Here is a 14,615-nt window from a genome sequence, read left to right as displayed (position 1 = left end):
CTCCCACTCCCCACCCGCCTGAACCCCTCTGCCATGTCCACATCTGTGTTCTTGTTCTCCTGGGGAACAGGCAGCCGCAGTCCCTGCTTTGGAAGGCAAAATCTTAACCACTAGGCCACTAGGGAAGTCCCTGGTTCCCACACTTTAAAGAACCTAAATGGTTGTTCACTCCTGTAAGGATCGCCTCCAATCACAAAAGCAACCTTAGGAACAGATGCTCTTCTTTGGAGCCTTCTAAAACAGTTGGGAGGGGCTGGTTCATCCTCACTATTGCCTTCTCCCACCTGGTTGCCCTGAATTCATCCGGGACACTGGAGAGAATGTGCTTTTGCATCCAGAACTCTCCTTCTCCTTGCTGGGAGCTGCGGCTTATCTAGTCCATGCTTCTGCCTCCAACCTCAAGAAGCGTTAGGATTCTGCCTGTCCCCTTTCCTGCTGCACCAGGAACTGCAGCCTCATGTTCACAGCAAATGCTGTCAAGGAAGCATGGGATCACCAAGGGTCTCATCTGCCTCTCCTTGCAGAGACACAGAGGCCGGGAGATTCCCTTAAGATCCACACCAATGACCTTTTAGGTGAGCCCCAGACCCCAGGTATAAGAACCTCTGGCTAGGACAGAACCTCACCCAGTAGACCAAGCCAAATGCTCCTCCTTTTACATAGACCATGGTCCACCCCATGCCCACAAGAGGGTGGGGGGGCTGCAAAATTTAGATGATATTCAGATTCCTGAGTCCTCAAGGGTTTTGAGAGATGCTTGGAGACATCTTGAAGAACCTATTGAACTGATACCTCACCTGATTTTTTGAGTGCTGAGATGAACTGAGGCTCCAGTCTAGATTTTATTTCATCAATTGCTATTTCGCTGGCACCTCTCTTCTTCTGAGTGGGGCATGCTGATAGATGGGATTTTGGAGAGAAGGTCTGGAGAGGCTGAGGGTAGGTGTTTTAAGAAAAGAGGTAAGCTGTGTGGAGGCAGAGAGAGGTGGCCGCTGCTGTAAGGAATGAGCTGATTTAAGAGGCTGCCCAATAGGTTAGCAGCAATTTATCTCTGAGTCTCCCGTTTGCAGTTGGAGCTGTGTTTTGTGTTTGTTTGATGTCAAGACTGTTGAGATTGGCCCCAAGCAAACTCAGTTGTCTTCAAGTTATGTTTAGACCAAATACAAATGAAGAACTGGGTGAAAATCGAAAACACACTGCAAGAGTGGTCCTTGGAGTCGGCACTCCTGCAAATATCCATCAGTAGCCGGGGCCCAAAACAAGTTCTTACTGAGCTGCCCACCTCAGCCCTGTTGCTCTCCTGCCCTGGCCCTGCACTTGACACTGTTTATATATGACAGATTCCAGTACGAGAGAGAACCAAACACAGGTATAGATGATAAGGCCCTAAGGAGATAATAGATCAGCCTGTGGGTCCTGATTACTAATGTAACTGTATTGACAAGACAGGAAATAACAACCGGATTATGTAAATAGATTATGTAATAGACAGTGGCTTTATCAGCACCTAGTATTAGTAATACTACACCTACACTTATTCCTATAACTACACCTACTAACCTACACCTATTCACCTACTAGGGCTCTTGTATACCTCCGATACGACTTTCCTCTGGCTCCACTACCCTACGTGGTCCTTGCTCTGAACCTCCACAAGGTCCTACCTCTGGTCATGCTGACCGAGCACCTGGATGGCAGTGCTGGAAGGTCCTGAGGGAATCATCTGGACCTGAACCATCTTTATCTGTTTTGTTTTCACCTGAGATGCACCTAGTAGGATATAATAAGATTGGTGTTTACAAGCTCATGGCATCTCCCAGCAGTCTGGGCAAAGTCTTTTTTTGTTGTTCTTGTTCTCGTTTCGTCCTCATTCCCAGTCCATTCCTCTACTCCAAATGCTTATGTTTTTCCAGTCTACCTTTAGCAGCTCTTTCTCCTGTCTGTTTAACCTGAGCGTTATATATCTGCATGCGTGCATGCTCAGTTGCTTCAGCCGTGTCTGACTCTTTGCCACTCTATGGACTGTAGCCCACCAGGTCCTCTGTCCATGGGATTCTCCAGGCAAGAATACTGGAGTGGGTTGCCATGCCCTCCTCCCGGGGACCTTCCCGACCCAGGGATGGAACCCTCGGGTTTCTTGCATCTCCTGCATTGGCAGGTGGGTTCTTTACCACCAGTGCCACCTGGGAAGCCCTATATACCTGCATGGATGTATTTAAAACTTTCCATAAGGGCACCATGGTTAGCTGGTTCTGCTTCTTACTTCCCCCCTTAATACTGTTTTCAGATCTATTCACACTGATATTGGTAGGTTTGGCTGGTTCCTTTCGATGATAGTGTGATAAGACCTCACCTTGTATTCCCTCATCCCCACTTGATGGACATTTAGTTTTCACAGCTCCTCACTGCTACAAATACTGCTGCAGCAAACATCCCTTTGCACTTCTTGGGTTTCCGTGTTGGAGATTCTCTGGGGCACATACACAGCACAGGAGCCGTAGGGCCACTGGGAATACATAGATTCCCCAAATCACCGCAACAGCAAGCTGCTCTGAGAGAGCAGTGCCCCGTCCGATGATAGTAAAATGGAGGCCAGAACAGGGAAAAGGACTTACCCTAGTTTAGAACCGGAGGCTGCATCCACTCAGAACACCCCACAGAGCCAGCAGAACGGCCGCAGCCTCGCTGAGCCGGAAGCTCGGCCTGTGATACCGTTTTCTCTCTCTCCTCCAGATCCAAGCAGGGTGGTGCCCACCACACACCTCCCCAGGAGCTGATGGAGAAGGAGGTGGGTGATCTGAGCTGAAGTCAGCACAGAGAGGCCTCCTGTTCAACAGGAATAAACCCTGGCAGCCCCTGTGGCCCGCGTGTGATCAAAACTCCCACTGCAGACCACGCCTCCCACCACACTCTCTCTCTGCAGAGGCATCATTGGTATTTGTTGATACAGATATCAAAATATATTAGTCTTAATTCCCCAGAGAGGCCCCCTCACCACTGGGGCTCAGATAACTGAATAGAAGCCAAGACAGAATCATTGCAGAGACTCAGAGAGAACTGCTAAGAAGGGGTCATTCTGTCCATCCTTCTGTCTTTGGACTTTGCTAAAACCTTCAGACCTCTCTGTTAGGCCAGCTGGGAAGCTCTGTGCATCCGCCCTGTTTCTCTCCAACAGTACAACAATAACAGCAAGAGATACTTGCTGAGTGACTACTGTGCGCCTGGAAGTATTTTAAGTGCTTTTCATGTGGTACCTCGTTTAATCCTTACAGCAGTATAATGAGGGAGGCATTATTATCAGTTCAGTTCAGTCACTCAGTTGTGTCCAACTCTTTGTGACCCCATGGACTGCAGCACGCCAGGCTTCCCTATCCATCACCAACTCCCAGAGCTTGCTCAAACTCATGTCCATCAAGTCAGTGATGCCATTATTATAACCGTTCCCATTTTACAGATAAGAAACAGGCTCAGAGAGGCTAGGTATCTTTCTTTAGCTCACCCAGCTAGTAAGTGATGGGCCAAGTATTCCAAACCAAGCCCTCTGATGTCCACAATTCTCCCCCTTAACCTCTACAGAGAAGAAGATGAGAAATAAATAAGACAAAAGCAAGACACAGGAAGCTGAGAAGCTGAGATTCTGCCACTAAACTCCAGGTGCAGCCTCGGGCACCATCCTTGTGTCTATGCTAGATTCTTACCCAGCGTCTTTGCCACTGGGCTCTGACTCTGTGGTTTTCCAAAGCCCACACTGGAGATGCTCTGGCAGGTGGAGAAGCTGAGTCAGCAGGACTCTCCAGGGCACTGATGCTGCAGCCTTGGCCAGGGAAGAAGCCTTCTGTGGCTATCAGTGCCTCCCTCCCCTGAGCTGCTGGCCCCGCATCCCAGGGCAGATCTCGTGGGTGGGCACTGCTGCAGCTGTCTATTCCTATTGGCATCTGAACGCTTTTGGTCAGAATGACTCAAAGGCTGAATCTTACAAGGGTTCCAAAAGTGAATTGACTCCACTTATTAAAGATATACTAGATTACTCGCCAGAGTGAAAGGATGCTCGGGGGACTCCAGGCCTTTCTCGAAGACAGAAACATCCCTTTCCGAGCCGAACCGCTCCCCCAGCCCTTGTAAACCACGGGGGGAGACACTGCACAGGGCAGGTGCCAATTAAATTACCGGCTGAAGGATCGCAGTCCGTCAAGGAAACATTCAGGCCCAGAAGGACTTCGGGTGAATAAAGAGGCAGTTGTAGAAATTCCCTCTGGTTATTTTATGCAAATCCATTTCTAGAGGCAGGAAGGCAAAGACGACAAGGAAAGGATTCGCGGGAACTTGACTTTCAGTCATGAAATGTGTAAGGAAGAGAGAGGGGGGTGAGGGCACGTGGGATCCCAGCTCCCTGACTAAGGATGAAGCCTGCATCCCCTTCAGTGGAAGCACAGGGTCTTAAACACTGGACCGCCAGGGAAGTCCCCCAGATCAGTGAGGAATTGGGGGCTGTGTCAGTTCATGGATGACATAAACCTTGCTTCTGCTGCTGTTTAGTCATATTACTCATGTCCAACTCTTTGCAACCCCACGGACTGTAGCCTACCAGGCTCCTCTGTCCATGGGGATTCTCCAGGTAAGAATACTGGAGTGGGTTGCCATGCCCTCCTCCAGGGGATCCTCCCCACCCAGGGATCGAACCTGAGTCTCCTGCATCTCCTGCATTGCAGGAGGATTCTTTACCGCTGAGCCACCAGGGAAGCCCGACAGAGCCCCTGCCATCCCACAAAAGCTCAATCCTGAAGACTTGCCGAAGTTAAGGGTTCCAGAACCTTCAGGAGAGCACTGCTTCTCCTGCCTAGAGCCATCTGGGACTGGCATCCTCAGAACATGAGAGTCCTGATGTGTCCCCTGCAGGAAACTTAAGGGAAGGGGCCAGATGACCTCACAAACACAAGGACAGGTTCTCAGTCCTTCCGTAGTGTTTCCTAGTCTGGGCTGCCGCAGGCTGTAACAGGATTTCAAATATTCCAATGTTAAGATATTTCATACTTAGGAAATAAGAACAACTGTGATTTCCAGAGTTCCAGTTATATTTCAAGCTCTAGAAAGTAAAATTTAGCCACCTAGCCTGAGATTTGGTGAACCTGGACTTGGGGAGGTAGATTTCTGCTCCCCTCCCTACTGTGAGTTATTAGAGATTCCTGGGGTGGGGAAATGAGATCTTTCCCCCCATGCATCAAAAGGAACATAGGGACGTCCCTGGCAGTCTGGTGGTTAAGATTTCGCCTTCCTATGTAAGGTGTGCAGGTTCGATCCCTGGTCGGGGAGCTAAGATCCCGCATGTCTCCTGACAAAGAAAACCAAACATAAAACAGAAGCAATATTGTAACATATTCAATAATGACTTTAAAAATGGTCCACATTAAAAAAAAAATCTTTTCAAAAAAGGAAGCACAGTCTTAAAAAGTTAGAGGAAACAGTAGTGGAGATGATGAGACCCAGTTCCACTACTGATTTTCTATAAGATCTGTGGTTCAGATGGTAAAGAATCCACCTGCAGTGCAGGAGGCCTGGATTCGATTCCTTGGTTACGAAGATCCCGTGGAGAAGGGCATGGCAACCCACTTCAGTATTCTTGCCTGGAGAATCCCATGGACGGAGGAGCCTGGTGAGCTACAGTCCATGGGTTTCAGAGAATCGGACACGACTTAGCGACTAAGCACAAAATGGGTGATAAACCTCCTCGGTCTACCTCGGAGTAAGAGGTTAGGAAAAGCTTTGTGACGGGGATACTGCTTGTACACAGACAGCTTCAGGAGGATGACAGGGGAAGAGGCTGGACCCAACAATCATTCAGTTCAGGGTTCAGGCCCCATCCAAGCCTGCCTGGATCTGGGGAGTGTCAGACCCCTGACATGACACCATAGGTGTGTGTATGTGCGCATATATAGTCTCTCTCTCTCTCTATATATATATATATGTACATGTACATATGATGTGTATATATGTATGTGTATGTACTTGTGTTTGTATGTATGTTTTTTGAGGCAAGCACCCGTGATTTTTTCCAGATTTTTAAATGGACTCTGACCCTTCAAAACAGCCAGAACTCCTATTTCAGTCAAGCCCTTTGTGCAGCTGAGAAAAGAGGCCCCCCCCAAGTTAGTGTGGGGAGACCAGGGAGTGCTGGTGTCTAAAGCTGTGAATGATTATGTGAGTTAATTAAAAGCTCTGGCAGAGCTGAGCCGGCGTCCCTGTGCCCTCCTGCGGCAAGGTGGCCCTCTGCCATGCCCGCCCCGGACAGGTCACAGGGTTGCGGCAGTGCCCGACCGCGCGTGTGTCTCAGGGCCCAGAACAGAGAGGAGCCAGGCCACCCAGCCTCCCAGCCTCCCCCAGGCAAGGACCACAGAATCAGCACCGACAGGAAAGCTACACCCCAGGGCCCGGCCCCAATTGTCCTCGAAAAGCCCCCACGGCTCAGCGGGCCCCGCATCTGTTCCAAACATGCCTGGGATTTCTTTTCGACACAAAAGTAAATGCTGGCTGGAGAGCCACCTCCGTGCCTGACGAGGCTGCCGGCTTCTCATTGGAGGGCCTAGAGGAGACTCTGCAGGTCTTGAGATTGCCAAGACGCCTCCGTCACACTGAGCAGATATAAAATCCATTACCAGGAGCTAATAAGGGCGAGGAGGCCAGGCGGAGGACGTGCTGAGGGCACAGCAGGGGTCTTGGGCAGGCGGGGCTCCCCGGGGCTCCCCGGGTGGCTGCTTATGCTCCAGTATTTGCCCCTCTTGCAGCATGTCCGTCGGATCCCCATTGTTCTCGTTTCAATAGTTTGGGCAGCTATTCTGCTTCTCATTCACTATAGAAGCCCGTCCCTGCAGACCTCTCGGCACATTTATTGCAAGGCTGGAATTTATGACGGATTGGATTTCAGAGGAGGGATTTATTAAATACAGATGGAGCGCTTGGCAGGGGCCTGGGGCTCCCAGTAGACTCCCCCATTTAGAAACAGAATACAGATTAGGAGGCTTGAGCAGGGGCAATCTGGGGCAAACGCTGCTTTCAAGGGAAGGGAAGGTGAGAGAAACTGCTTGTTACTGTTCAAGGCATCTTCTCGAAGCCGGACAAAAATTCTTTGTTGAAAGGAGTCATGAGCTGCCAAGGTCACTCCCCACTGCCTCAGATGCACTCAGTCTTGGGTCACACAGGCTCCCCATGCAGGCGTCTCAGCTCTGGCTAAACCCCTCTAGCACCTTAGCCTAATCGCATTATATTCACCCATGCCCTCCCCTTTTGAGAGCCTAATCCTTGCCCTGCTGTTCCCTCTGCCTGGAGGATCCTTCCCCCACTTCTATAATTACTAGAGTTTCAATTATCTTTCAAGGGCGAATGCAAATATCACCCCCTCCATGAAGACCGCCAGGACCGCAACTGTCAATCAGTAAAAATGAACCACTCCTTTCAGCACATACTCTGTTACTTTTCTGTCTCACCTTGGTTTTCATTCTGCGTTATGAGGGTCTGTGCCTTAACTATCTGAATTTCTGTATATGGAGTGAACTTTGAATGAATATTAATGCAAACGAAAATGAATCTTGTGATCTAGTCTTAAGAAGACATATTACATTTTTTTTTTCTTTTTTGCCATACCATTTAGCTTGTGGGATCTTTGTTCCCTAACCAGCATTTGAACCAGGGTCCTTGGCAGTGAGAGTGTGGATGCCAGGGTCCAGGGATAGCCATTGCGGTATGCTGGGAACAGCCCAAATTTGTCATCAGACCCAGAACCACTTTCTAGTTGGGAATATCTCCATCTCGCTTGGCTTCAGTTTCTTCTGTAAAATGGGTTAACAATCTCTATTTCAGTTTAGTGTCAGTTGCTCAGTCCTGTCCTACTCTTTGTGACCCCATGAGCTGTAGCCCGCCTGACTCCTCTGTCCATGGGATTCTCTAGGCAAGAATAATGGAGTAGATTGCCATTCCCTTCTCCAGGGGATCTTCCTGACCCAGAGATTGAACCCGGGTCTCTTGCATTGTAGGCAGATGCCTGACAATCTGAGCCACCAGGGAAGCCATGAGAATCAAATGCGATCATGTAAATAAAGCCCCTGGTAACTGGTCAGCACTCCGTGGATTATTATCAAGACTCTGTGGGTGGGGTTCTGGGTTGGGGGGCGGTGGTGCAGGGCCCAGCAGGAGGGCAGGGGATGAGAGACACAGATGATGAAACCTGAAGAACAGCTCCACTCTGGGCAGTGGTGCTGCGGTGCTGGGCTGTGTCAGGAGGGTGGGAAACACATCTTAATCATCTTTGTACGCCCAGAGCAAACCCAGTGCCTGGCAGAGAGCAGGACCATAGCAAGTATTTTTAAATGGAGGTTTCACTTACAATTACATCTACCAAGATTTTCTAGACCGTCTGAGAAACATCTGCTGGAGAGAAAGACCAAATGGTGTCACAGGATGGAAAGGTTACCAGATTTGAAGTCGAAAGAGGCAGACTGAGTTCTGGCTCCGTCCCTATGCGCCCGGAAGACGTCTTCATTTCTGTAGACCTCAGTTTTTTCATCTGTAAAACAAGGCCATTGAGACTTCCCTGGCAGTCCAGTGGTTAAGATTCCACGCTCCCAATGCAGGGGGTCACAAGTTCAATCCCTGGTCGGGGAATAAAGATCCCACACGCTGCTTGGTGCAGCCAAAAAAGAAAAAAGAGGATAAGACAAGGCTATTCATACTTTATCCCCCTGCCCCATAAGGATGTGGTCCCTTTCAGAAGGTTTTGGGAGCCCTAGAGCAGGTGTGCAGGATCACTGTCCACGGTAATACAGTTAGTCCCATGGCCAAAGGGGACAACTCCCCGAGGGGATCAGAGGACCAGCTGGAGAGGAAACCAGATGTGGCTCAGGGCAGCCAGAGGCATGGCAAAGTGTTGCTGGGTGTTCGGCTTCCAGGGCAAGAAGAGACACAGGGCTGTGAGTAGCAAGAACAACAGGAGCAAGGAGGCAAAGAAAGTACTTCAGAAAAAAGGCTAAGAGAACAGCCAAAAGTTCCCCCTTTGTGATAAACCTATGAGTGAACACTTGTTGAGCATTTACTATCCGCCAGGTGCTCTTTTCAATATTCTACATGGATTATTTCCCTTAACCTGCATAGTAACCCTGGGTGGGTGCTACTGTTATCCTCATTTCACAGATTAGGAAACTAAGGGATGGAGGTCCCAGGAGATTTTAACTCATGGCTCACGTTCTTAAGTAGTCTGTGTTACCACTGTTACACACAGCAGGATGGCTGCAGTGACGGAGAGAAGGGATGTATTGAAAGGCATTTTGTGACTTGCAAAGTGCTGAGGAGATGTGGGATGGGGTCAAACCCCAGGTATTCACTTGACCTCTCGGGTGTGTTGGACAATCGTGGTTAAGGAGAACCACTGTTTCCTCCTGACCCTGGCCCTGGAGATTGGTCTTTAGGGGCCGTAAAGGCACGGGGTCCAGTGGCCAGCCTCATCTCCCCAGCCCTCTGGACTCCCAGCTTCCCTTGCCATCTTGAGGAATCGTCTGCTGGGGGCCTCCTAGAACTCAGCCCAAATTCAGGGAACCCTGGGGGCCACGGGATAGATGGCAGAGCCCGGGTGTCCAGAATCTGGTCACAGCGTGTTAGAGAAGGGCACTGCTGTGATTCTCTCCCTCCCAAACGGGCTGCCAGGCGGAGACAGAGACAGACTCGGGTCTTCAGGGCCCCACCCAGTGAGTGGCAGGAGTGTTGAATGGGTTTCTCAGCACAGGCACGTGACAAGTGGGAGGCCTTGGGCTGACCTCACCCACACCCAAGTGAAGACAGAGGAATGGTGTGTAGGTGGAAGATTCCAGGGAGCCAAGCAGAGCAGAGGGGCAAGGTCCCAGGAGGGGGCAGTGAGGAAGGCTGGGGATAGGGGAGGGCAGGGAATGAGCAAGGTGAGAAGACACCCCAAGAGGGGGTATGGAAGGGCCAGGGGGGTTGGGGGGAAGGTTGCAATGGAAGCAAAAGTGCCTGGGAAGGCAAAGGCTGTGACAGAAGGGGCTCTGGGGAAGGGTGACTTCTGGATCCAGAGTGGAATGAGAAGGGAGCAGCCCCTTCAGCAGCTCCCGGGAGAACCAGGGCTCAGGGAAGGGTAGCAGGCGCAGGTGTGGTACACATTTCGTGGCAGTGGGACATGGAGGGCCCTGACCTCTGGCCACACCCACTAGGGTATTGGTGTGTGTGTGGGTGGGGGAGGTGGTGGTGCCAGCAGGTTCATGGCAGGAATGCATGGACTCAGCCACAGGAAAAAGTTCAGTTGGGTGGATGGTAAGTCAGAAAAGTTGGTGAGAAGCAGCAGATTTGGTTCAAGAATAATTGATCAGGGTTACTAAGCAGATGGACCACAGAAACAGCTAAGAGGACTCTGGGAAGAGCAGCAGATATAGGGGGTTTATCAGAGAAGGTGGAGGCAATTTGGGGGCTCCTTGCACCAGGCTGAGGGTCTGAGGCTACACTTGAGGTCCTGGGAAGACCAGCGAAGCCAGAGCAGGCCCAGTGTTACAGAACAGGGCCCCCGGCAGGCTAGCAAGAGGGAGAGAGAGCTGGAGCCACAGAGCAAAGTGGGGCCTGGCCACAGAGCCAGCCAGCCTAGGGCCATTAGCAGAGCTACGCACCAGGTCAGGACCCGTCCTGATGGACCAGCTGATAGAGATCACTTGGGGTCAGGCTGCAGCCCAAACTGGGATTTCCTGGGAAGACTATAGGAAACCCTTGAAATGCCTGGTAGAAGCCCTTCCAGGCCAGCCTGCATTAGGGTCAAGCAACTAATAAACCATGTAGTCAAAGCTATAGTTTTTCCAGTAGTCATGGCTGGATGTGAGAGTTGGACCATAAAGAAGGCTCATCCTGAAGAACTGATGCTTTTGAACTGTGGTGCTGGAGAAGACTCTTAAGAGTCCCTTGAACAGCAAGGAGATCAAACCAGTCAATCCTAAAGGAAATCAACCCTGGATATTCATTGGAAGGACTGATGCTGAAGCTTCAGCTTCAATACTTTGCTCACCTGATGCAAAGAGCCGACTCATGGGAAAAGATCCTGATGCTAGAAAGACTGAGGACAGAAGAGGCAGAGGATGAGATGGTTGAATGGCATCATCAACTCAATGGACATGAGTTTGAGCAAACTCCTAGAGATAGTGAAGGACAGGGAATCCTGGCATGCTATAGTCCATGGGGTCACAGACTCAGACACAACTGAAGCGACTTAGCACACACGCATGCACACTGCGCCAGAAAGGAACCTAGACTTCCCACCCAGCTTAGAGCCCCTTCCTCTTCTCTAGGCCCTGGGGGTTTCGCTCAGATCCTCACCCCTGCCTTCAGGCCCACTGGTGCCTAGTTCATGGCTCCTCCAGGCCCTGGCTCCAGCTGCCCACTCCTTGTACACACACACACCGTCCCCACCCCTGTTTTAGGGAAGCCAGAACTGCGAGTGGAGGGAGGGAGGGGAGGCAGAAAGGATGCTCCTCACCATCTCCCCTGTGACCTCCAGCACCAACAGGCAGAGAGAGAAGGGATCCCAGCACTGAAGCAGTCATTTCTGCAGTCCCCATCCACTCCTCTGCCCTCTCCCCGAGCCCCGGGGTCTCCACGCCCACTCTGCAGCAGTTCTGGAAGTTCTGAGTTGGAATCCCCAATGCATTGGTGCCTCAGAGAAGGGATCCACAGTTCTTCACAGGCAGCATCCTACAGCAGGTCACCAAGAGTTAACAAAGATTTTCCTGGTCACCGCAGAGATATGTGATAGAGCCCCCATCCAAAACCAAAACCTATCTGAGGAAAAAATATGCCTTCCTTCTTTAACTCAAAACAATTTACAGAGCACTACCTACCTGCTCCCAGGCTTCCCTGGAGGTTCCGAGGTAAAGAATCCACCTGCCAATGCAGCTGACATGGGTTTGATCCCTGGGTTGAGGAGATCTCCTGGAGAAGGAAATGGCAACCCACTCCAGCCTTCTTGCCTGGGAGATCCAGAGGGAATGGACAGAGGAGCCTGGCAAGAGTCGGACATGACTTAGCAACAATACATGTTTAGGCAGAGGCCTTGCCCTCAAGGAGCTGAACAGACAACAGGCAAACATGTTAACAGGTAAGACCCCCAGTGGCCAGGGCTGTGAAGCTGGACAGATCAGGGTGAGGAACACAGGAATTTCAGCATGTCTGTCCTTTGGGACAGCCGATGTAATACAGAAATACTACACTCATGCATTTCTCTGTTTCTGAAAAGAACACTTAGATAGTTCAGGAGAAAACTGGAGGGGATTAGAGAATGACCTATACAGGACCAGCCTTTGCTCATGAACAAATGCTAGAGGTCTGGGATAATTGCAAGGCTGTACACAGGAAAATTTATATTTGAAGGATTCAACTTCCATTTTCAGGTGAAAGTTTTAATTTCTTGTGGTTATTTTTGTGTCTTCAAAGAATAAGCTTTGGCTGAGGAGGTTCGCAGTGGGCCAGGGTGGTGGAGTAGAGAGCAGACCCAGAAGCAGGTATAAGCCTCACCCCCAGGTATCAGAGACAGGGAGTAGGAGAGATGCTGGAAAGATCTGCAAACAAAGCAAAGGAGTCTGGACTCGACTCTGTAGCAGACAGGACTTAGCAAAGGACTGCTCCAGACCACAGAGTCTGGAGGGGTGGCGTCACACGCTGAGCGCAGGTAGGAAGAGGTAGGAGGATGCATTCAAGTGAACTCTTGAAACTTCGACAACTATCTTTATGGGAAGTAAATGAACCCATGCCCATGGCGTTGCTTGTTTGATCAGATTATCTCCCATCCTGGGCCTTTTGATTCATCTATAAAATGGGAATAATAATGGTATCCACCTCACACAGGTATGAGGATTAAATAAATTAATACAGCGAAAGCATTTAGACCTATGGTTGGTACATAGTATGTGCTCAATAAATGTTAGCTTTCATTATCATGTATTTCTTTCTGGGGGAGGATGAGAGGTGGCAAATAATCCACTGCACTCATATTAAATATAAAAGTTTTCTCAGTGGTTCCTGTAAATCCCATCTCACTTTGCCTGAGGGGAAAAAGGGTATGTAAATTATTTTAAACCAACATGTAGATACTTTAAAATATCAACTTTATTTAAAAAATCAACAATAAAAACTGCCACACAAATTATCAATAACAGACGCTTCTATCAATTCAAGTGTACATTATGTAATTCCTCAAATAAAAGACCTATAATTTCCCTTGAGGCCTTTTAAATTCTGAGGTTATATAAAATTAAGCAGGAAAACATTAACATTAAATGAAAATCAATTTTGCACAACTAAGTGTGATCAAGCAGCTTAAATTATCACCTGAAATACTTGTACTTCAGAGACAAATCCCAGATGACAACACTGTATGTGCTATAAAAAGATTCACATTATTCCGTGGGGTGTGTCTCGCGTCACTCGTTCTCTACATTTCTTTCACCAAGGCCTCAGGCAAAAAAAGTGAGGGGAACTTTTTCCCGGCAGTGGCCTTATTTTAGACACATTCCTTTTCTTTTTCTGAAAGCATAAGAGGCTTTCCTCCTGGTAAAACAGGACTTATAAGACGTTCGAGGGCTAAGCTGTCATGGTTCTTAAGTTTCTTCCTGTCTTGGGGGAGACCCTGTTGTCTTCACACCAGCCGGATCTATTCTGTCCTCCCACTCAGGCTCCCTCCCAGCGCGGAGACACAGACACTGTGACCTCAGCAGAGAGGAGACTGAGCTCGTACCTCCGCCCAAACCCCAGAGAAGGCCAGCCTCTCCTGAGGTCCATAAACCTCCTCTGAATTCAGAGTTTCATGTACCAGAATACGTCAACTCACAGCCACAGAAGACTTGAGGAACTAAAAATGTGAAGAAGCACCTAGCAACTGAGAATGAGGAGTGTGTGTTTACTGTTACACGCGGGTAACTGCCGGGTTCCTATTTTATAACAGAGCAGGGGTTGGCAGCAGAACCAAGTCCTGAGCTCGACAAAAGTCTGTAACCCAGCAGGACAGGTGTCCTGGGAGGAACTGTCAGAGCAGGAACATGAGCCAGGTGATGAGACCAGACGGTAACTGCTCTTGTGCTGGCATCAGGGCAGGCCAACAGCGACTTGAATCCCTGTGTGAAGCAGACTTAATCTATTACTTTTCAGAATCTTCTGATCACCAAACTGAGCCAGCGGAATGACCATGGTATTTCAATGGGAAAACTACACATTCAGAAAATATTATACTGTCATCAATTCACGTTTCCTGGGCACTCATAAATAGGACACATCCCGTCATAAGCTACCAGAACCATTCGCTCTGACAGTGAGAAGATGCAAAGTGAGGCGCATCCTTCCTCCCAGTGGGCAGCTCTCTGGGCCTGGAGGGACAGCAGAGGACAAAGCTTTCCTGTGGCTAAAACCAAGCCGGGGGGTGCCGCCCCTCAGCCACTGTGACACGAGGGGCCCCGCCTTGGAGAGCCGTCACGTAGCAGGTTCCAAGAATTCTGAGGTAAACACGGCTTCTGCGTAATCTTCACACATGTCCTGCAGTTCAGCAGCCACAGCCCCCAGGGCTTCGTCGACCAGCTCTTCTGAGAAGCTGG

General features: G+C 49.7%; 1 protein-coding gene across 4 annotated transcripts in view; it reads right to left on the bottom strand.

The window, feature by feature from the left end:
- Positions 1 to 13,119: 13,119 nt before the first annotated feature.
- KIAA0753 (KIAA0753 ortholog) overlaps positions 13,120 to 14,615 on the bottom strand; it is a 56,979-nt gene continuing 55,483 nt past the window's right edge. For all 4 annotated transcript variants that reach the window (XM_061143175.1, XM_061143174.1, XM_061143173.1 and 1 more), the window contains one exon: positions 13,120 to 14,611. In XM_061143175.1, the coding sequence (XP_060999158.1) occupies positions 14,494 to 14,611 (118 nt within the window). In that variant the 3' untranslated portion in view covers positions 13,120 to 14,493. The remainder of the gene's footprint in view (positions 14,612 to 14,615) is intronic.

Source organism: Dama dama, chromosome 5, assembly GCF_033118175.1.
Source record: "Dama dama isolate Ldn47 chromosome 5, ASM3311817v1, whole genome shotgun sequence".
In the NCBI taxonomy this organism is placed as follows: domain Eukaryota; kingdom Metazoa; phylum Chordata; class Mammalia; order Artiodactyla; family Cervidae; genus Dama; species Dama dama.
This window is presented reverse-complemented; position numbering and strand designations above follow the sequence as displayed.